The sequence below is a fragment of the Henckelia pumila genome, chromosome 1, assembly GCF_033568475.1.
Source record: "Henckelia pumila isolate YLH828 chromosome 1, ASM3356847v2, whole genome shotgun sequence".
Lineage (NCBI taxonomy): Eukaryota > Viridiplantae > Streptophyta > Magnoliopsida > Lamiales > Gesneriaceae > Henckelia > Henckelia pumila.
The window spans coordinates 25,763,010-25,787,683 of record NC_133120.1 but is presented as its reverse complement, the minus strand read 5'-3'; the positions used below and the strand labels follow the sequence as shown (position 1 = coordinate 25,787,683).

The following is a 24,674-nucleotide window of genomic DNA, read 5'->3' as shown; positions in this document are numbered from 1 at the left end:
AATCAGTTTATCAATCGGAGTCACGATGAATTTTATATTAATTTCTATAACAACGGGCTTGGCTTGTTGGGCTTAAGTTATGGATTGTGGGCTTTAAGGAGTTAGAGTTCTGATACAATTATAACTAGAAATTATCTATAAATACATGTAGTGGGTTCGAAAATTGAAGAGAATTAATTCATCAAATTTTTGAACACACACATATTATTTTCTTAGGGTTTTTCGAAAATCCTTGTCCCTTTTCGGAGAAAATTCGGCTTGTGATTTTTATGAAAAATTACAATCTGAATTAACAAATCATATCTGTTTATTGTCTACGCAAACTTCTGATTGATTTCTAGTGCAGTCAATCAGAGGGTTTTGTTTTCTATTCGTGGACCTGATTGAAGAAACGTTCGTTCATCAGTTCCGGGGATATACAACAAGAGCAGATTAAATTCTGTTGGTGTCCATAATCTCGCTTCGAGATTTTAAGGTAAAATATTTAATTGTGATTATTTATTTTACTTACACAAATTTAATCGTGAAAGTTTTGATACCCAGATATGGAATCGTTTCATATTAATAAAATAAATTTTTTAAACTTTCGCTGTACCGGGTATCAATTCAAATTGATCTGAACACAGTTTTCCAACAGTGGTATCAAAGCCAGGTTGCTCAGATCAAACGATTAAATTAATCAATTTTACAAAATTTTTAAGCCTCGGTTTTTGAAACAAAACAAATTTTTTAAAATTAAATTTTTGACGGGCAAAACACGGGCAACGATGTGATCGCTGCCCAATGGGCAGCGACGGGCTGCCCAGCCCGAGCCCCGGTCGGGGCACGGGCTGCCCGGGATTGTCCCGGGCTGCCCGGAAAATTAAAATTTTAATTTTTGAAAAAATTTTGAATTTTTGAAATTCTAGTGTTTGATCCGATAGAAAATTGTTTTTGATTAGATCACGAGGCATCGGATCGAATTGTTCGAGTCCGAAATTTTTAAAATTGATTTTTGGATAAATTTGAATTTTTGGAAAATTTATAAATTTTATCCGTTAAATTAGATTTTATAAAATTAATTATTTTGGTACAATTGATGATAAGATATGATCTTATGGATGGATAAGATAAAATATGATTTTATCTTTTAATTATGATGCCATTGCATGTTTATCCAATTATTTTAATTATTGAATTAATTATTGGATAAAAGGATGATCGATTGCCATGACCAATGTTTTAGGTGTATGTTAGGTGATTTACATTTGTCTTATTGTTGTTGGTGTTTATTAATGGGCTTGGTTTATAGCCCAATATGATTGTCATATGTAATAAAAGTGAGCCTGGTTTATGTCCCGTTCCCACCCCTAAAATGTATCCCATATTTGTCATCGAAATTTATTGTAAATTTATTAGACTTAGTGGGAGACAAAGATTTGACGAAATGGTGGGCCCAACAGACAATGAAAACCGAAGAAATGTAAATTGGAAGCACAATGTAATAGGATTGCATTGCATACTTACATATCACCTAAGATTGGACTTAGACTCGTGATTGGCAACCACGGGTCGATTAGTTAATGGGATCGATCATTTTTAAAATAATATATGATATTATTGATGTATGCATGTTTAGACAAAATTGTATGAATCCCGCAAGCTTACATAAATTGCATGATGAGACAAATTTTCAAAATAAAATCCCTCACTTTAAATATGATTTAAAATTGATATCAAGATAAACAAAAGGAATTTTAAATATTGTTTAAATAGTCCTACCTTCCATCAACGATCAATGTATGTGATGCTACCCGCGGATACGGTCCGGCTCATATTATTTGGGGGTCCCGTTCGTCGGAAAGCTGTACATTAAATCGACACATGTTGTAAGTTGGGTTGAACTCCCATGGGATTGGCTCATATTATTGGGGATCCACATGGCGACCGTCCATCACAACTTAATATTGATGGGTATATCTTGACATGTCACAATAAACGGCGTCATATTATTGGGCCCTTATTGGACATGAGGTAAAAACATGGAGGTTGCTTTGGAAGAAATTGTGCTCTACCTTTTGAAAATTATGGTTGGCTGATATTATTCGGGACCATAGTTTGTCAATTGGACTCCATGTTCCCACTAAAGAAAATGTTTCTCGTTTTCACTAGAGGGTAGTGAAATCGTCAAAATAGTGGGAGTGTAATTCATAAAATGAAATTCGCCATATTTTATGTCTTAGTAAATTAATTAAACAAATCACTGATTATTGTCTGTTTCCTCTTCAGTATTATATTACGATGAATCCACGCAATCCACTGTTTTCAATTCTCGAACAAAACAAATTGACTGGCGCAAACTATACGGAATGGTTCCGTAAGTTGAAAATTATTCTAAACTCGGAGAAAATTTTCTACGTGTTAGAAAAGAATCCTCCAAAGGAAGCACCGGATAATATAAGTCCGGAAGAATTGGCAAAACTTGATCAATGGTGGGACCATGATATCAAGGCTAAATGCTATATGCAAGCTTCAATGTCTGATGAACTCCAGAGGCGATTTGAGGATGCCGTGAATGCTACTGACATACACGTGCACCTCAAGGAACTTTTTGGAGCTCAGTCAAGGTCGGAGAGGTATGCCACCGTCAGAGAGCTCATGGCGAGCCGCATGCGAGATGGGACTTCGGTCCGTGAGCATGGGGTGCGCATGATTGGGCTCATTGAAAAGTTGGTAACACTTGACTTGACTTTCGAGCATGAACTTAGCGCGGACTTGTTGCTTCTATCACTTCCTTCATCGTTTGACGGTTTTGTGATGAACTTCAATATGAACAAGATAGAGGCCACCCTTGAAGAGATGGTCAATATGCTTGTCACATATGAAGCCACACTAAAGAAGGATAAACCGGTACTCTTGATTGGCTCCTCTTCTAACTCTAAGAAAGGACCAAGTGGAAAGGGTAAGAAACGTTCTGCCCCGCCCAAGAAGATTGTACCAAATAAGAAGGGAAAGGTCAAGGCTTCAATTGGAATAAAAGATGAAAACGTTTGCCATTACTGCAAGAAACCCGGTCATTGGAAACGTAACTGCAAGGAATACCTCGAACAGTTGCGAACTGCAAAGGGCATGTTTTACATTGAAATAAATGTTTCGCTTAATACTTCTTCTTGGGTATTGGATGCCGTATGTGGATCTCACATTTGCAATGATTTGCAGGTGATGACAAGAAGTCGTAAGCTAAGGATGGGTGAGACCCAGCTAAGGCTCGGGAATGGTTCTAGAGTCGAAGCCAAAGCTATAGGAGACATTTATTTAGTTTTGCAGAACAATTTTAAGTTATTTTTGAGAGATGTTTTATATGTTCCGGATTTGGTCAAAAACATTATATCTATTTCCATGCTTGATAGAGATGGTTTATCTTGCAATTTTGTAAATGGGATTTGCAATATTTACAAGAATGAATGTTTGATTGGAAATGGACAACTTGAAAATGATCTATATAGCTTAAAATTAAAAGACGTTCCAATTAATTATGTTGATAAATCGGTAACAACAATTAAAAGGAAGGACGATAGTCAAAACCCGGCAAACCTTTGGCATGTTAGGCTAGGTCATATTTCCTCAAGGAGGATGAACAAGCTAGTGGGAGAGGGCATGTTTGACATGTCTGATATTAACTCTCTACCTACTTGTGAGTCCTGCCTAAAGTGAAAAATGACTAAATCTCCTTTCAAAGGGAAACCTGAGCGTAGTCAAAATCTGTTGGATTTGATCCATACAGATGTTTGCGGTCCATTTAGGATTGGTACTAAATGTGGCAACACCTACTTCATTACCTTTACTGATGATCATTCTAGGTATGGGTATTCATATTTAATGAAATATAAGTCTGAATCATTTGAAAGGTTCAAAGAATTCAAGGCTGAAGTAGAAAACAAACTAGGTAAAAGTATTAAGGCACTTCGATCGGATCGAAGTGGAGAATACTTAAGTACCGAGTTTTTGGACTATCTAAAAGAGAATGAGATTCTCTCTCAGTGGACTCCTCCTATGACACCTCAGCTTAATGGTGTTTCGGAGCTTCGCAATCGAACTTTGTTGGACATGGTTCGATCCATGATGAGCTTCACTGAGCTCCCACCTTCGTTTTGGGGATACGCGCTTGAAACGACGGTATTGTTGTTAAACAACGTCCACACTAAAGCAGTAAATAAAACACCATACGAGTTATGGAATGGCAAAGATCCTAAGTATTCGTACTTGAGGATTTGGGGATGTCCTGCTTACGTGAAGCAGACAGTGGGAGATAAGTTGGATAGTCGATCCTCCTTATGTTATTTTGTGGGGTATCCGAAGAATTCAATCGGATATTATTTCTATCATCCTAATGAAACAAAAGTGTTTGTTTCAAGGAATGCCACCTTCTTGGAGAAGGAGTTCTTATTGGATAATAAAGGCAAGATGATGGAACTCGAAGAAATTTGAGAAGAACCCGAGATACAAAATAACGATCCTACACCTCAAGAATCATCACAAGACACGCCTATTGCTAGAAGATCCGAGAGGACTTCTAGACCTCCTATTAGATATGGTCTTCTTTTTGAAGGGGATCAAGGTGAACCCTACATTGGATATGATCCAAGAAACTTCAAGGAAGCAATTTCTGATGCGGATTCAAATTTATGGCTTGAAGCTATGCAATCGGAAATTGACTCGATGCATTCTAGCCAAGTTTGGTCTTTAGTAGATCCTCCCGATGGAATTGTTCCAATTGGGTGCAAATGGATCTACAAGAGAAAGCTTGGGCCTGATGGAAAGGTATTGACCTACAAGGCACGATTGGTGGCAAAAGGTTATACTCAAAGACAAGGAGTTGACTATGATGAAACTTTTTCACCAGTCGCAATGTTCAAGTCCATAAGAATCCTTATTGCCATAGCAGCATGGTATGACTATGAGATATGACAAATGGATGTAAAGACTGCATTTCTTAATGGAAACAATAAGGAAGAGATCTATATGATGCAGCCTGAGGGATACACATTCATAGGAAGCGAGCATAAGGTATGCAAGCTTCAGAGATCAATCTATGGTCTCAAACAAGCATCAAGAAGTTGGAACCAGAAATTTGATGAAACGATAAAGGATTTTGGTTTTATCAAGAACCCGGAGGAACCATGCGTGTACAAGAAAGTAGTTAAGAATGCGGTAACATTCTTAGTACTTTATGTTGATGACATCCTACTCATGGGAAATGATGTAGGGATGTTGCACTCAACAAAGATATGGTTATCAGGTAGATTCTCGAAGAAGGATTTAGGTGATGCATCCTATATTCTAGGAATTCGGAAATATAGAGATAGATCTAAAAGAATGATAGGACTCACTCAATCAACCTACATCGACACCATATTGAAAAGGTTTTCTATGGATGAGTCCAAGAGAGGACATCTACCTATGTGTCATGGAGTTTCTCTATCCAAGTCTATGTGTTCCAAGACTGACGAAGAGATAGAGAAGATGACACACGTGCCATATGCGTCAGCCATTGGTAGTATCATGTATGGGATGATATCTACCAGACCGGATGTGGCCTATGCTCTAAGCGTCACGAGCAGATACCAAGCCAATCCCGGTCAAATGCATTGGAAAGCCGTGAAGGATATTCTTAAGTACTTGCGAAGGACTAAGAATTTGCTCATGGTTTATGGAGGGAGAGAATTGAAGTTGGAAGGCTATACTGACTCTAGCTTCCAATGTGACGTGGATGACTCGAAATCAACCTCTGGATTTGTATTCGTGCTCAATGGCGGTGCTTTCTCTTGGAAGAGTTCCAAGCAGGACACCACAGCGGATTCCACCACTGAGGCAGAATACATTGCAGCATCAGCTGCTGCTAAAGAGGCGGTTTGGATAGGGAAATTCATTTAAGAGTTGGGTGTAATTCCTGAAGCTGTTGGTCCAGTCCCGGTGTACTGTGACAACGCGGGTGTCGTTGCTCAGGAAAAGGAGCCAAGGTCTCATCAGAAGTCCAAACACGTACTGAGGAAATACCACATCATCCGGGAGATTGTGGAAAGAGGAGACATCAGTGTCGAGAGAGTGGCCTCTACAAAAAATATCGCTGATCCGCTTACTAAGCCCTTGCCAGGACCATTGTTTGACAAACATCGCGAAGAAATGAGATTACGTAGTATGACTAGTTGGCTTTAGGGCAAGTGGGAGATTGAAAGAGTGGGTGCCCGGTTAGCCAACTTGTGGCTAAGGGCTTTTATGACTCTATGTAAAACAATATTTTGTTTAATATAATTTACACTTTTATAATGGCATTGACTTTATCTTTCTTCATATGGTTATATTATGATATACTATTGTTGTTTTGATAAAGACCTTGAATATACTATAGTGTATGTAAGATGTGGTAGCACATGGGGATGGCTATCATGAAACACATCTTATAGTCACTTTATATTCTAAACTGTTCCTAGTCAATTGAGCCGTCCGCAAATAAGGATAAGGATCGCTCGAGATTGAGACTAGCATTTGCGATGCCGAGTACCACGTTTCATTGGTATGGAACATAGAGATGTTCAAAGCATGCAAATGGATATTCATATGATGAATGATCGAACTACCCTATTCGGACTTTCCAAGTGGTTATCACTTATCGAGTGGATAAAGTCCGCGTTTTGGGTTGTACACCATTAGTCCTTATTACTTGAAACATCATTGAGACTCTATAGGCTAGTACTGTACTTTGACTCGTTTACCGACTCTATTGGGGTCATCAGGTGTCGGGATTGGGTACAGTTACGACACATATAGGAGTCGATGCTTTGTTGTCAAGGATTCACCACATACTTGCGAGTGTTGATATCCTATGCGATCTGAGGAGATATTAGTGTGACGAATCTCTGGCCAGAGTACATGATGTGTTTTAGGTTAATGGGTTATCCTAGTAACACATGCGATGTCACTAATAGATCTCCAAGATGTTATGCATAGTTATCGAATCTCGAACGACTCTCGATATACCAATGGTTGTTGATTCGATCGGGATATATGGATGAAGGGACCGTATGAAAGAGTAGGTGCCCGGTGAGCCAACTTGTGGCTAAGGGCTTTGATGACTCTTTGTATAAACAATCTTTTGTTTAATATAATTTACACTTTTATTAATGGCAATGACTTTATCTTTCTTCATATTGTTATATTGTGATATACTATTGTTGTTTTGATAAAGACCTTGAATATACTATAGTGTATGTAAGATGTGGTAGAACATGGAGATGTCTATCATGAAACACATCTTATAGTCACTGTATATTCTAAACTGTTCCTAGTCGATTGAGCCGTCCGATAATAAGGATAAGGATCGCTCGAGTTTGAGACTAGCATTTGCGATGCAGAGTACCACGTTTCATTGGTAAGGAACATAGAGATGTTCGAAGCATGCAAATGGATATTCATACGATGAATGATCGAACTACCCTATCCGAACTTTCCAAGTGGTTATCACTTATCGAGTGGATAAAGTCCGCGGTTTTGGTTGTACACCATTAGTCCTTACTACTTGAAACATCATTGAGACTCTATATGCTAGTACTGTGCTTTGACTCGTTTACCGACTCTATTGGGGTCATCAGGTGTCGGGATTGGGTACAGTTACAACACATATAGGAGTCGATGCTTTGTTGTCAAGGATTCACCACATACTTGCGAGTGTGGATATCCTATGCGATCTGAGGAGATATTAGTGTGACGAATCTCTGGCCAGAGTACATGATGTGTTTTAAGAAATGGTTTCTTAGTAACACATGCGATGTCACTATTTGATCTTCAAGATGTATTGCATAGTTATCGAATCTCGAACGACTCTCGATTTACCAATGGTTGTTGATTCGATCGGGATATATGGATGAAGGGACCGTACTGTACGCTAACCAAAATCTATTGGTTCTTGCAGGCACTATCAGTGATACCTAGAGAATCATGGGGCGATGTTGCTAGACGCTCTTACCATGATTCGATGGGCAAGTCGGAAATTGTTGTTTCGAGTCACAAGGAGTTGAGAGCCCACGGCTAGCTGTATCCCTGAACCATTGAGGGTCACAGAGTAATGGATTTTTAATCCCCGTTGAGATAGTTAAATTTAAAGAGTTAAATTTAATGAACAAAGAAGTTGGACTTCTTATTTAAGAGTAGAGGAGTAAGATTTCCTAAAATGACATAGGGATGAGCCTTTTTGGAAATCACTGAATTCGGATTCAGAAAAATTTATCTTGACTTTAAAAGGTGCAGAAATGGTTTCTGTGCACATTGGTGAAATCGGTTTATCAATCGGAGTCATGATGAATTTTATATTAATTTCTGAACATGCGGGCTTTGCTTGTCGGGCTTGAACTTATGACTAATGGGCCCTAAGCTGTTAGCGGCCTACATTATAAATAAGTTATTGCAGTACAGAAATTACACACAACAGGTCACAATTTTCGAAAACCTAGTTATTTTCTCTCAAAAGTGGCCGCCCCCCTCCCTCTCTACTCGGGAAAATCCAGCCTGTGAATTTTGAATTACAGTCTGGTTTAACGGATCAAATTCGTTAATTCTCTTCGTAGAAACTTCTGATAGATTTTCTAGTGCAATCTATCAGAGGGATTAAATATCCGTTCGTGGACCTGATTGAAGAACAGTTCGTCCATCAGTTCCAGGGATATACAACAAGAGCAGAGCAATCTGTTGGTGTCCAAAATTTCGATTCGAGATTGGAGGTAAAAATTTATAATTTTTATTTAATTTTTACACACACAATTTAATCGTTAAGTTTTGATACCCATTATGGAATCGTTCCATATAAAATTTTTAAACTTCCGCTGCATCGGGTATCAATTCTGATTGATCTGATCGCCGCGTTCTCCAACAGTGGTATCAGATCCAGGTTGCTCAGATCAAGCGATTAAATTAATCGATTGTACAAAAATTTTTAAGCCTCGGTTTTTGAAACAAAATAAATATTTTAAAAATAAAAAAAAATTTTTCGGGCAAAACCTGGGCAGCTATTGGATCGCTGCCCGGGGAGGGGGACAGCGATGGTCGCTGCCCTAGGGGCAGCTGGGCTGCCCGGCCCGAGCCCCTTTGGGGCGCGGGCAGCCCGGGAGTGTCCCGGGCGGCCCGCGAAAAATTATTTTTAATTTTTAAATTAAAATTTTAATATGTTAAAATTCTATTTTTGGTCCGATCGAAAATTGTTTTTGATTGGTCCACGAGGCGTCGGATCGAATTGTTCGAGTCCGAAAATTTTAAAATTGATTTTTCGATAAATTTGAGTTTTTGGAAAATTTAAATATTTTATCCGTTAAATTGAATTTTGAAATTAATTATTTTTGGTACAATTGATGATAAGATATGATCTTATGGATATATTGAGTAAAATATGATTTTATGTATAAAATTGGATTTTATAGATAAAATATGATTTTATTTGATAAAAAGATAAAATATGATTTTGTATGTAAAATAAGATTTTATATATGGAATATGATTTTATCCTTTTAAATTTAAATTGCCATTGCATGTTATCCAATAAATTAATTTTGAATTAAATGTTATTGGATAAGGATGATCGATTACTATGACCAATTTTATAGGTGTATGTTAGGAATTTACATTTGTTTTTATTGTTGTTGGATTTATTAATGGGCCTGGTTTATGGCCCAATATGAATTGTCATATGTAATAAAAGTGGGCTTGGTTTATGGCCCGTTCCCACCCCTTTAAAATGTATCCCCTACTTGTCATTGTTATTTATTGTAAATACATTAGATTTAGTGGGAGATGAAGATTTGAAGATGGAGGTGGGCCCAGCAGACAATAAAGACAGAAGAAATGTAAATTGAAAGCTCAATGTAATAGGATTGCATTGCATACTGCATATTACCTAGGATTGGACTAAGACTCGTGATTGGCAACCACGGGTCGATTAGAAATGGAATCGATCATCCTATATAATATATGATATTATTGTTTGTATGCATGTTTTAGACAAAATTGTGTGAATCCGACAAGCATACAAAATTTTAAAATGATGAGACAAATTTTCAAAATTAAAATCCCTCATTTTAAATATGATTTAAAATTGATATCAAGATAAATAAAGGAAATTTAAAATTGTTTAAATGTTCCTACCTTCCATCAACGATCAATGTATGAGATGCTACCCGCGGATATGGTCTGGCTCATATTATTGGGGGGGGGGGGGGGTGGGCCCGTTCGTCGGAAAGCTGTACATTGGATCGACACATGTTGTAAGTTGGGTGGAACTCCCATGGGATCGGCTCATATTATTGGGGGATCCACATGGAGACCGTCCATCACAACTTAATATTGATGGGTCATCTTGACATGTCACAATAAACGGCGTCATATTATTGGGCCCTTATTGGACATGAGGTAAAAACGTGGAGGTTTCCTTGGAAGCAATTGGGCTCTACCTTTTGAAAATTGTGGTTGGCTGATATTATTTGTGTAGTACCTGAAATCCAATCTACTAAATCGCATGCATTAATTTAATAAATATTATGATTATTATTTTTAGTTTAATTGATTTAAATTCTTTATGTGAATTATGTGTTAATAAATATTTTTATTATTTATTCAAATGATTTTATTTTACTAGCTATTTAATTAATATTTTTAATTGTTTAGGTTTATGTGCCCAAATGATTTTTATTGTGAAATTTAAATTGCTTTAAATATTTTAAAGGTTTAAGCTTGCATATTTAAACGATTTTAGTTGTTTAGTTTATTCAGTAAAATTATTTTAACTGTTTAGCTTATTTATTTAAATACTTTTGATTGCCCAATTTATTTATTTTAGATAACCTAAATTTAGTGGTTAGTTATTTTAAATTATTTTAATGCTTATCTTATTTTATTTAAAATATTTTATCTGTCCAAATCATTTTAAGGTTTTTATTTCTGCTCGTGTATTTATTTAAATTACTTTTAAACGTTCGTCTAGTTTGTTTAAATTATTTTAATCGCTCTGCTATTATTTAAATATTCCATTTATTGCCGTGACATCAGAATATTTAAAGTGTTGATTTTAATTCCTAAGATAGTGCCTAAAATGCTTTTTATAAATATTTATTTATGATTTTAAGTGCTTAGAATTAATTGTTTAAATTTCCTTTAAAGTTCAAGTTGCTCAAATATTTTAAGTTATTTATTATTGAGATTTTTGAGACAGTGATTTCCGGTTCCTGTGTCCGGCGATGGTGGATTTCGGCGGTAAATTCCAAGAGTTTATTTTAAAAAGTTTAGTAGAAAGGAAGGAGGAAAAATTTAGGAGGGGATTCAAAAGTTAGAAATTTTCGGGTATCAGAAATCATTTTCCTTAGTATTGCAATATTGGGCTTATTCTTTGACTTTTTCGAAAGTAAGAATTTTCATAAACTCGGATTAGTAAAACCCAATTTAATACTTTTGATTAGGGGTTTTTAAACTTAGAAATTTTATTAGTGTAAGTTAGTAGACAAAAGTTGTAGTACTTTAAAGTTGTACTTTTAAAAGCACTCCCACCTACTTTTAATTACTTACACCTATACATACACACACATGTACACACTACACACATATACACATATTAAAGTTTAAATTATAACAAAAACCCTAGCCCCTAAAGGAGAGCCTTAGCCGCCCCTTCACTCTCTCATTCATTCCCATTTCCCCTCCCCAAATCGGTTTCTCCTCCTTCACCTTCTAGCCGCCGCCGCCGCCACTTCCGACCGCCGCCACCACCGGAGCACCATCTTAGGAGTCTTTGCTTGGTCCTAGCTTGAAGTTCCAGCCCACTCATCCCTTTGATTTCGAAATTTTTGGTATTTTAGGTGGAAGGCAAGTATAAGCTTTCTTTGGGCTCTCATTCAAGCTATTTATGATCTTGCTCCTAAATTATTTTATAATTTCGAAATGCTTGTTATTTGATGCACGTGAGGTTCGAATTTATGTCCATTTTCAGTAGGGTTCATGTGAAATTTTTGAAAATTGTTGTGCTATAAATTTTTAAGAGTTGCATGATGATTTATGATTGAAGGCATGAGGAGTTTTGATGGCATATGTTGATTTCAAAAATTTCAGAAGTTATGCCCTATTGATTTTCAAATTTTTCATGAGGTTAGAGTGGTATTTGAAGTGTGGTTGAAGCATTTTGTTGATTTTCAAAGGGTTGCATTGTTTGCTCAAAAGTTGGAGGCATTTTGGTGCATAAATTGGATGTTTTTGTATTGTGGAGTTGGAGTGTGGTAAGGGGCTGCCTAGGTGGTTGTGAAAAGTCATAAGTCATGTCTATAATGGTGTTTGATGGATTGGTATGGGGTAGAGTAAAGGAAAAAGGGCTTGGGATTGAAACATTGGGGTAGAAGTGAAGTTTAGAGTAACCTCCTTGAGCAGGGCAGTTACTGTTCCGGGGCATGGGAGGATTTGGCCGAGGTCTGGGCGTGGTTAGGGCTTGTCCTAGGTCAAGTTCATGATGTTGTGGTCATGTCGGTATAAAATGGGCTCGTTTCGGTTAATTTTTCAATAAGATATGGATTTTTGAAGTTAAGGTGTCGGTGCAGAATTTTAGGACAAAAGTGGGCTGTCCAATTTTTGTTTTTGGTCTTTTTGCTTGGGCTTTCAAATGAAGTTTCAAATTGGTCCATTGGTTAGTTGGTAGTTTTTTTTGGAGAGTGTGGGTTCGAGCAGATTTGGTTTTGGTCAAGGGGTGCTAGAGTTAAGAGATTTTCGGTGCAATTGCTCGGGCTTTGACTTTGAATGTGAGGATTTGAGTTAAGGTTGGGTTAGCACCTAGGGGCAGCCACTCACCCACCTTGCATCCATATTATTATTGAGTTGAGTCTCATTTCTCTAAAGTTGCATATTCGCGTGCATATGTCTTATTCTTGAGTAAAGCAAAGTTTAAAGAAAGTCTTTTCATATCTTGCATGCTAAAGAGTGTGAGTCGAGTCATAAAGAAAGAAAAGAAAGGAAAGAAAAATGTTTTTGAAAGAGGTGATTTGGTTGTGACAAAGAGGTGTATTGCTAGGTCGGGGGATGCCTCGGTCTACTTACCAAAAGTTATAGAGGTTTAGGGAGGGAGCAGGAGACATCTTGTTTACCCTACCCATGAAGGGCAATGTGGGGTCTGGAGAAATCTCGATGCTCTTGCCAACAGAGGGGCAATGTGGGATCGGGAGAAATCTCGGTCTCCTTGCCATAGAGGGGTTAAGTTCGTCGGGAAAAATCTCGTCGTCTTGCCGGCATAGTGCACTGCAGCCATGATCATGATCGAAACAGAGAGTCACAATTCAAGGATCTGATTTCTAGAGGAAAAAGGAAAAGAAAAGAAAAGAAAAGTTAAAGTTTCAAAGTAACGGTTGACTCGTCTTACGTTTATGTCAGTCAGTCAGTAATGCATGAGGTTCAGTTGAAAGTTATGAAAGTTGAAAGTCTCCCATAGCGTGAGTTTATCAGTGCATGTTATTATACCTTCTAGTTTCATGCATATTTTCAGTTAAAGTTCAAAGTATACTAAGTATCATAGTTTGAGTAAAGCATCATGTATTTTTAAACCTTGATATTCAATTGTTTATGCTTGTTGAGTCTTTAGACTCACTATGCTTGTTTGATTGCAGGTGATGAGTTTTATGTTGAGGCGACGGAGGGGCAGGATCCACTGGGTTGAGGCCACTGGTAGTGCGAAGCCCAATGACCGTCGCTGTTGCATGTTTAAGTTTTCCGCATACTAACTCTGATATGTATTAAAGTGTTTGAAAGTTGAAGTATTTGAGGTCTTTAGCCAGAATGTGTTTCCCTGTGCTTATGTTGAAGTTTATTTCTTGGTTTACTTTATGTTGTAACCCGGAGGTGGTTACTCAGTCATTGCATGTTTATGATTAGCGCATTTGAGCTTATGTTGAAGTTTATTTCTTGGTTTACTTTATGTTGTAACCCGGAGGTGGTTACTCAGTCATTGCATGTTTATGATTAGCGCATTTGAGCTTATGTTGAAGTTTATTTCTTGGTTTACTTTATGTTGTAACCCGGAGGTGGTTACTTCGTGCTTGCATGTTTGTGATTATCGCATTTGAGACCTTTAGTCGTCGTTTCTTTCTTTTATTTGAACTGCTGGTCGGGAAAGGATGGCTTGTTTACTTTTCAAACAAGTCATGACAAATTTTTTTTTTAAAAATCAGTACTTTCTTTATTATTTAATTAAAGCTTAGAGGTTAGGGTCGTTTCAATTCGGGACCATAGTTTGTCAATTGGACTCCATGTTCTCACTAAGGAAAACAGTTTCCCGTTTTCACTAAAGGGTTGTGAAATCGTTAAAATAGTGGGAGTGAGATTCATAAAATAAATTTTGCCTATTTTATGTCTTAGTAAATTAATTAAACAATCACTGATATTTGTCTGTTTTTTTTCAGTATTTCATAAAGATGAATTCGCGTAATCCACTTTTCTCGATCCTCGAACAAAATAAATTGACTGGCGCAAACTATACGGAATGGTTCCGTAAGTTGAAGATTGTCTTGACTTCGGAGAAGATGCTCTACGTGTTAGAAAAATCTCCTCCGAAGGAAGCACCAGCTGACATAAGTCCGGAAGAGTTAGCCAAACTTGATACATGGTGGGACCATGATATCAAGGCCAAATGCTATATGCAAGCCTCGATGTCTGATGAACTCCAGAGGCGATTTGAGGACACCGTGAATGCTGCTGACATTCACGTACAACTCAAGGAACTTTTTGGGGCTCAATCGAGGGCTGAAAGGTTCGCTACTGTAAAGGAGTTAATGACGTGTCGCATGCGTGAAGGGACATCGGTCCGTGATCATGGGGTACGAGTGATTTGGCTCATACAGAAGTTGGTAACCCTTGATTTGGTGTTAGAGCATGAACTCAACGTGGACTTACTACTTCTATCTCTTCCTTCTTCGTTTGACGGATTTGTGGTGAATTTCAATATGAACAAGATAGAGGCCTCCCTTGAAGAGATGGTCAATATGCTTGTGACATATGAATCCACTTTAAAGAAGGATAAACCGGCTTTTTTGGTGGGCTCCTCTTCTTCTGCTAAGAAGGGGCCAAGTACAAAGGGTAAGAAACGTTCTGCCCCACCCAAGAAAATCGAACCCGAGAAGAAGTACAAGACAAAGGCTTCAAACATGGAAAAGTCCAAGGATGTTTGCCATTACTGCAAGAAGCCCAGTCATTGGAAGCGTAACTGCAAGGAATATCTAGAGCAGTTGCGAACTGCGAAGGGTATGTTCTATATTGAAATGAATGTTTCACTTAATACTACTTCTTGGGTATTGGATACCGGATGTGGATCTCACATTTGCAATGATTTGCAAGTGATGACAAGAAGTCGCAGGCTTAGAATGGGTGAGACCCAGCGGAGGCTCGGAAATGGTTCCAGAGTTGAAGCTAAAGCTGTGGGAGATGTTTATTTAAATTTGCAGAACGGTTTTAAGTTACTTTTGAGAGATGTTTTATTTGTTCCAGATTTGATTAAAAACATTATTCTGTTTCTATGGTAGATAGAGATGGTTATTCTTGCAATTTTGTGAATGAGATTTGCAATATTTACAAGAATGAATGTTTGATTGGAAATGGACAACTTGAAAATGATCTATATAACTTAAAACTAAAAGACGTTCCAATAAATTATGTTGATAAACCGGCAACAACAAACAAAAGGAAAATTGATAGCCAAAACCCGGCAAACCTTTGGCATGCTAGGTTAGGTCATATTTCCTCAAGGAGGATGAACAAGCTAGTGGGAGAGGGCATGTTTGATATGTCTGATATTAACTCTCTACCTACTTGTGAATCCTGCCTGAAAGGAAAAATGACTAAATCTCCTTTTAAGGGGAAACCTGAGCGTAGTCAAAATCTGTTGGATTTGATCCATACAGATGTTTGTGGTCCATTTAGAGTCGGTACTCAATATGGCCACACCTACTTCATTACCTTTACTGATGATTATTCTAGGTATGGGTATTTATATTTAATGAAATATAAGTCTGAAGCATTTGAAAAGTTCAAAGAATTCAAGGTTGAAGTAGAAAACAAGCTAGGTAAAAGTATTAAAGCACTTCGATCAGATCGAGGTGGAGAATACTTGAGTACCGAGTTTTTGGACTATCTGAAAGAGAATGGGATTCTCTCTCAGTGGACTCCTCCTATGACACCTCAGCTGAATGGTGTATCGGAGCGTCGTAATCGAACTTTGTTTGACATGGTTCGATCCATTATGAGCTTCACTGAGCTTCCACCTTCGTTTTGGGGATATGCGCTTGAAACGGCGGTATTGTTGTTGAACAACGTCCACACTAAAGCAGTGGACAAAACACCATACGAGTTATGGAATGGCAAAGCTCCTAAGTATTCGTATTGAGGATTTGGGGATATCCTGCTTACGTGAAGCAGACAGTGGGAGATAAGTTGGATAGTCGATCCACCTTATGTTATTTTGTAGGGTATCCGAAGAATTCAATCGGATATTATTTCTATCATCCTGCTGAAACAAAGGTGTTTGTTTCAAGGAATGCCACCTTCTTGGAGAAGGAGTTCTTATTGGATAAGAAAGGCGAGATGATGGAACTCGAAGAAATTCGAGAAGAACCCGAAATACAAAATAACGATCCTACACCTCAGGAACCATTGATAGACACGCCTGTACCTAGAAGATCCGAGAGGACTTTTAGACCTCCTATTCGATATGGTCTTCTTCTTGAAGGGGATCAAGATGAACCCGATGTTGGATGTGATCCAAGAAACTTCAAGGAAGCAATTTCTGATGCGGATTCAAATTTATGGCTTGAAGCTATGCAGTCGGAAATAGATTCGATGCATACAAACCAAGTTTGGTCTTTAGTAGATCCTCCCGATGGAATTGTTCCAATAGGGTGTAAATGGATCTACAAGAGAAAGCTTGGGCCTGATGGTAAGGTATTGACCTACAAGGCGCGATTGGTGGCGAAAGGTTATACTCAAAGAGAAGGAGTTGACTATGATGAAACCTTTTCACCAGTTACAATGTTCAAGTCCATAAGAATCCTTATTGCCATAGCTGCTTGGTATGACTATGAGATATGGCAAATGGATGTGAAGACTGCTTTTCTTAATGGAGACATTAAGGAAGAAATCTATATGACGCAGCCTGAGAGATACACATCCATGGGAAGCGAGCATAAGGTATGCAAGTTTCAGAGATCAATCTATGGTCTAAAACAAGCATCAAGAAGTTGGAACCAGAAATTTGATGAAACAATAAAGGATTTTGGTTTCATCAAGAACTCGGAGGAACCATGCGTGTACAAGAAAGTAGTTAAGGATGCTGTGACATTCTTAGTACTTTATGTTGATGACATCCTACTCATTGGGAATGACGTAGGGATGTTGCAGTCAACAAAGATATGGTTATCAGGTAGATTCTCGATGAAGGATTTGGGTGAGGCATCCTATATTCTAGGGATACAGATCTATAGAGATAGATCTAAGAGAATGATAGGACTCACTCAATCAACCTACATCGACACCATATTGAAACGGTTTTCAATGGATGGGTCCAAGAGAGGACATCTACCCATGTGTCATGGAGTTTCTCTATCCAAGTCTATGTGTCCCAAGACTGATGAAGAGATAGAGAAAATGACACATGTACCATATGCGTCAGCCATAGGTAGTATCATGTATGGGATGATATCTACCAGACCGGATGTAGCATTTGCTCTGAGTGTCACGAGCAGATATCAAGCTAATCCCAGTCAAATGCATTGAAAAGCCGTGAAGGACATTCTTAAGTACTTACAAAGGACTAAGAATATGTTCATGGTATATGGAGGAAGAGAACTAAAATTGGAAGGCTATACCGACTCTAGCTTCCAAAGTGACGTGGATGACTCGAAGTCAACCTCTGGATTTGTGTTCATGCTCAATGGCGGTGCTGTCTCTTGGAAGAGTTCCAAGCAGGACACCACAGCGGATTCCACCACTGAGGCAGAATACATTGCAGCATCAGCTGTTGCTAAAGAGGCCGTTTGGATGAGGAATTTCGTCCAAGAGTTGGGCGTCATTCCTGAAGTTGTTGGTCCAGTCCCGGTGTACTGTGACAACATGGGTGCCGTTGCTCAGGCAAAGGAACCAAGGTCTCATCAAAGATCCAAACACGTACTGAGGAAATACCACATCATCCGGGAGATTGTGGAAAGAGGAGACATCACTGTCGAAAGAGTGGCCTCTGCAGACAATATCGCTGATCCACTTACTAAGCCCTTGCCAGGACCATTATTTGACAAACATCGCGAAGCAATGGGTCTACGTAGTATGACTAGTTGGCTTTAGGGCAAGTGGGAGATTGAAAGAGTAGGTTCCCGGTGAGCCAACTTGTGGCTAAGGGCTTTGATGACTCTTTGTATAAACAATCTTTTGTTTAATATAATTTACACTTTTATTAATGGCAATGACTTTATCTTTCTTCATATTGTTATATTGTGATATACTATTGTTGTTTTGATAAAGACCTTGAATATACTATAGTGTATGTAAGATGTGGTAGAACATGGAGATGTCTATCATGAAACACATATTATAGTCACTGTATATTCTAAACTGTTCCTAGTCGATTGAGCCGTCCGATAATAAGGATAAGGATCGCTCGAGTTTGAGACTAGCATTTGCGATGCAGAGTACCACGTTTCATTGGTAAGGAACATAGAGATGTTCGAAGCATGCAAATGGATATTCATGCGATGAATGATCGAACTACCCTATCCGGACTTTCCAAGTGGTTATCACTTATCGAGTGGATAAAGTCCGCGGTTTTGGTTGTACACCATTAGTCCTTACTACTTGAAACATCATTGAGACTCTATATGCTAGTACTGTGCTTTGACTCGTTTACCGACTCTATTGGGGTCATCAGGTGTCGGGATTGGGTACAGTTATAACACATATAGGAGTCGATGCTTTGTTGTCAAGGATTCACCACATACTTGCGAGTGTGGATATCCTATGCGATCTGAGGAGATATTAGTGTGACGAATCTCTGGCCAGAGTACATGATGTGTTTTAAGAAATGATTTCTTAGTAACACATGCGATGTCACTATTTGATCTTCAAGATGTATTGCATAGTTATCGAATCTCGAACGACTCTCGATTTACCAATGGTTGTTGATTCGATCGGGATATATGGATGAAGGGACCGTACTGTACGCTAACCAAAATCTATTGGTTCTTGCAGGCGCTATCATTGATACCTAGGGAATCATGGGGCGATGTTGCTAGACGCTCTTACCATGATTCGATGGGCAAGTCGGAAATTGTTGTTCCGAGTCACAAGGAGTTGTGAGCCCACGGCTAGCTGTATCCCTGAACCATTGAGGGTCACACAGAGTAATGGATTTTTAATCCCCGTTGAGATAGTTAAATTTAAAGAGTTAAATTTAATGAACAAAGAAGTTGGACTTCTTATTTAAGAGTAGAGGAGTAAGATTTCCTAAAATGACATAGGGATGGGCATTTTTGGAAATCACTGAATTCGGATTCAGAAAAATTTATCTTGACTTTAAAAGGTGCAGAAATGGTTTCTGTGCACATTGGTGAAATCGGTTTATCAATCGGAGTCATGATGAATTTTATATTAATTTCTGAACATGCGGGCTTTGCTTGTCGGGCTTGAACTTATGACTAATGGGCCCTAAGCTGTTAGCGGCCTACATTATAAATAAGTTATTGCAGTACAAAAATTACACACAACAGGTCACAATTTTCGAAAACCTAGTTATTTTCTCTCAAAAGTGGCCGCCCCCCTCCCTCTCAACTCGGGAAAATCCAGCCTGTGAATTTTGAATTACAGTCTGGTTTAACGGATCAAATTCGTTAATTCTCTTCGTAGAAACTTCTGATAGATTTTCTAGTGCAATCTATCAGAGGGATTAAATATCCGTTCGTGGACCTGATTGAAGAACAGTTCGTCCATCAGTTCCAGGGATATACAACAAGAGCAGAGCAATCTGTTGGCGTCCAAAATCTCGATTCGAGATTGGAGGTAAAAATTTATAATTTTTATTTAATTTTTACACACACAATTTAATCGTTAAGTTTTGATACCCATTATGGAATCGTTCCATATAAAATTTTTAAACTTCCGCTGCACCGGGTATCAATTCTGATTGATTTGATCGCCGCGTTCTCCAACACCGTACTGTACGCTAACCAAAATATACCGGTTCTTGCAGGCACTATCATAAATACCTAGGGAATCTTGAGGCGATGTTGCTAGGCGCTCTTACCATGATTCGATGGGTAAGTCGGAAATTGTTGTTCCGAGTCACAAGGAGTTGTGAGCCCACGGCTAGCTGTATTCCTGAACCATTGAGGGTTACACAAGTAATGGATTACTAAAACCCCGTAGAGATAGTTAAATTTAAAGAGTTAAATTTAATGAAAGAGAAGTTGGACTTCTTAACTAAAGGGAGTGGGATTTCCTAAAATGACATAGGGATGAGCATTTTTGGAAATCACTGAATTCGGATTCAGGAAAATTATCTTGACTCTAAAAGATGCAGAAATGGTTTCTGTGCACATTGGTGAAATCAGTTTATCAATCGGAGTCACGATGAATTTTATATTAATTTCTATAACAACGGGCTTGGCTTGTTGGGCTTAAGTTATGGATTGTGGGCTTTAAGGAGTTAGAGTTCTGATACAATTATAACTAGAAATTATCTATAAATACATGTAGTGGGTTCGAAAATTGAAGAGAATTAATTCATCAAATTTTCGAACACACACATATTATTTTCTTAGGGTTTTTCGAAAATCCTTGTCCCTTTTCGGAGAAAATTCGGCTTGTGATTTTTATGAAAAATTACAATCTGAATTAACAGATCATATCTGTTTATTGTCTACGCAAACTTCTGATTGATTTCTAGTGCAGTCAATCAGAGGGTTTTGTTTTCTATTCGTGGACCTGATTGAAGAAACGATCGTTCAATCAGTTCCGGGGATATACAACAAGAGTAGATTAAATTCTGTTGGTGTCCATAATCTCGCTTCGAGATTTTAAGGTAAAATATTTAATTGTGATTATTTATTTTACTTACACAAATTTAATCGTGAAAGTTTTGATACCCAGATATGGAATCGTTCCATATTAATAAAATAAATTTTTTAAACTTCCGCTGCAACGGGTATCAATTCTAATTGATCTGAACACAGTTTTCCAACATCCTCCGCCCCCTCCACCAGTTGATGTTGGGGCTCAAGTGCTAGCCGGCATGGCTCGTATCTTAGAGCAGCATGACAAGGCCCCGAGCGCTAGACCTAGGCGCTCTATGAGCAGTTCAGGAAGATGGATCCTAAGGATTTCTCTGGTACTACGGATCCGATGGTAGCAGAGGACTGGATTCGCTCGCTAGAGGCAATTTTCCGCTACATGGAGTTGGGAGATGCGGACCGAGTCGTTGTATGATTTTCCTTCTCAAGGATGACGCCGATTTGTGGTTTGAGGGTGTGGAGAAGACTGTTGATGTCACCACACTGACTTGGAAAGCATTCAAGACTCTATTCTTTGAGAAGTACTTTACGGCTGAGGTGAGGGCGCATATGAAGAAGGAGTTTATGTGTCTCCGGCAGGGAGATCTGACTGTATCCGAGTTTGTTCGGAAGTTTGAGAGGGGCTGCCACTTCGTGCCATTGATAGGGAATGATGAGGCGGAGAAGTTGCAGCACTTTGTTGCATGTCTGAGGCCTACCATTCGTAGGGATGTGATGATGGCTGCGCCAATGGATTATGCAGCTGCCGTCAGGAAAGCTATGAGGTCCGAGCAGTCCTTAAAGGACATCAGTGCCGAGGTTCATGGCAAGAGGACCTTCACTCATCAGGGTCACCAGCAGCAGCAGGGCAAGAGGCCATTTACTGGGCCACAGAGACAGCAGGGACCGTTCAGACCACAAGGGCATCTGGCCCATAGGCCCCAGGGGCACCATACTCAGAGACCTCAGGGGCACCAAGCCCAGAGACCCGCTTCTCCCAAGACTGGGGAGAAGCCTTTTTGCCCGGATTGCAAGCATGCCCATAATGGGCAGTGTCTGGCAGGTGCCGGAGTCTGTTATCGGTGTAAGAAGCCAGGACACGTGGTTTCAAATTGCCTGTTGCGCAAGATGCTGACTCAGGGGAGAGTCTATGTGATACAGGCCGAGGAGGCTGATCCCGATACCACGCTCATCACAGGTAATATTTAGAGCTTTTGATTAAGGGTGATTTAATTCACTTGTAGATGCAATTTTTGATTATGAGCTTTTCTTATTGGGAATGTGAACTTATTAGGTAGCATGCTTCGTGTTAGTCATCTGTATTGGCATGAATAATTTTGATTTTTGGGAATTCGATGACTTAGAATGAACCTAAGTAGGACTAGTATTGTTTGTTTTCAATCTTTTCGTGGTAGTAATCACCTTTAATGCAGGCAGAATTTTAGTAGCCGGTGTGGCCACTAGAGCCTTGTTAGACTCGTGGGTTACACATTCCTTCATTTCGGAGGCTTTTACCCGCAAAAGGGGTATTGAGTGTGAAGAGCTGTTTAGAGGATTCACAGTGACCATCCCATCAGGGGAAGAGTTGTCCACGAGGAATATAGTGAAGAATATTGAGCTCTTGTTGCAAGGGCAACCAGTGAGTGCCGATCTGATAGTGTTGCCCATGCCTGAGTTCGACTTGATACTTGGGATGGACTGGATGACGAAGAACGCTGTGGTGATTGATTTTCAGCAGCGATCAGTGATGGTCAGACCGGAGGGAGAGGAACCATTCTGGTTCGAGGCTACTAGGAGTTCAAAGAGGACTCAGATTATATCTTTCATGCAAGCTAAGTAGTTGGTGCATGATGGATGTGAGGCATTCTTAGCCAGTGTATCTTTGACAGAGTTGCCAGCACGTCCAGATATTTCAGATGTGGACATTGTCAGAGATTTTGAGGATGTGTTTCCAGGCGATGTTGCAGGTATTCCTCCTGATAGAGAAGTCGAGTTCTCTATCGACTTGGTACCGGATACTGTTCCAATTTCTAAGGCACCATATAGATTGGCTCTTATGGAAATGAAAGAACTGAAAGAGCAGATTCAAGAGTTTCTTGTTAAGGGATTCATACGCCCTAGTTTTTCTCCGTGGGGCGCACCATTCCTCTTTGTGAAAAAGAAGGACGGAAGCCTAAGGTTGTGCATTGATTACCGACGGCTGAATGGAGTGACGGTGAAGAAAAAGTACCCGCTTCCTAGAATTTAGGATCTCTTTGATCAGTTGCGAGGAGCCTCTGTATTTTTGAAGATTGATCTTTGTTCCGGTTACCACCAGTTGAAGGTGAAGGAGTCAGATGTGTTCAAGACAACATTTAGGACTCGTTATGGCCACTACGAGTTCCTTGTGATGCCGTTTGGAATGACGAACGCGCCCGCGGTCTTCATGGATCTTATGAACCGCGTGTTCCAGCCGTACTTGGACCAGTTTTTCATCGCTTTCATTGATGACATTATTATTTACTTGAAGGATAGAGAGGAGCATTCGCAGCATTTGAAGACAGTTCTTGAGGTACTCCGAGAGCAAAAGTTGTTTGCCAAGTTTGAGAAATGTGAGTTTTGGTTGGACAAAGTAGCATTCTTGGGCCATATTATTTCCAAAAGTGGAGTAGAAGTGGATCCTTCCAAGGTTCAAGCAGTGAAGGAGTGGTCTATACCTAGAAATGCATCGGAGATTCGCAGTTTTCTCGGATTGGCCGGTTACTATAGGAAATTTATCAAGGGCTTTTCGTCAATTGCTGTGCCCTTGACAACATTGACCAAGAAGAATGCTAAGTTTGTTTGGAGCCCGAAGTGCTAAGAGAGCTTTGATGTGTTGAAAGAGGCACTTACATCGGCACCATTGTTAGCCATGCCATCAGGAGATTTCGTGGTTTACTCCGATGCTTCCAAGTTGGGACTTGGGGCAGTGCTTATGCAGCAAGATAGAGTCATTGCTTATGCTTCTAGGCAGTTGAAGGAGCATGAGAAGAACTAACTTACTCATGATTTAGAGTTAGCAGCTGTGATTTTTGCACTCAAGATTTGGAGGCACTACCTCTATGGAGATAAGTGTAAGATATTCACCGACCATAAAAGCCTCAAATACTTCTTCACCCAGAAGGAGTTGAACATGAGGCAACGTAGATGGTTAGAGTTGGTGAAAGAATATGACTGCGACATTAGTTACCATCTGGGTAAGGCTAATGCCATCGCAGATGCGTTGAGTAGAAAGACAGCAGTGATTGCCTCTTTGACAGTGTCTAGACCGTTGCAGGATGAGATTCAGAGATTTGGGCTGGAGTTCTATGCCAAGGGTAGAGCTCCGAGATTGTCAGCTTTGACGGTGCAGACTACTTTATTTGAACGTATCAAAGTTGCTCAAGCTGTTGATGAGCAGTTGAGTAAGTGGAGACAAAGAGCCGACGAGAGAGGCAGTGACCTGTATTTGGTAGTAGACGGGATCGTGAGGTTCAGAGGTAGACATTGGGTTCCCACAGGTGATTCTCTGCGAGTTACTATCATGGAAGAGGCACATACATTGCCCTACTCTATCCACCCAGGCAGTACGAAGATGTATCGGGACCT

General features: G+C 39.2%; 1 protein-coding gene and 1 long non-coding RNA gene across 2 annotated transcripts; both read left to right on the top strand.

Annotated features, from left to right (window-relative positions):
- Positions 1-11,665: 11,665 nt before the first annotated feature.
- LOC140876413 (uncharacterized) lies at positions 11,666-13,958 on the top strand. The gene is made up of 2 exons (XR_012148784.1): positions 11,666-11,877; positions 13,656-13,958. It is a non-coding gene; the product is annotated as an uncharacterized lncRNA (long non-coding RNA).
- A 7,542-nt stretch (positions 13,959-21,500) lies between these two features.
- On the top strand, positions 21,501-23,316 carry LOC140860619 (uncharacterized). Its single transcript, XM_073263622.1, has 3 exons — positions 21,501-22,266; positions 22,502-22,818; positions 22,909-23,316. The coding sequence occupies exons 1-3, from the start codon at positions 21,501-21,503 to the stop codon at positions 23,314-23,316; spliced, it is 1,491 nt and encodes a 496-aa protein (XP_073119723.1).
- The last annotated feature ends 1,358 nt before the right edge of the window (positions 23,317-24,674 follow it).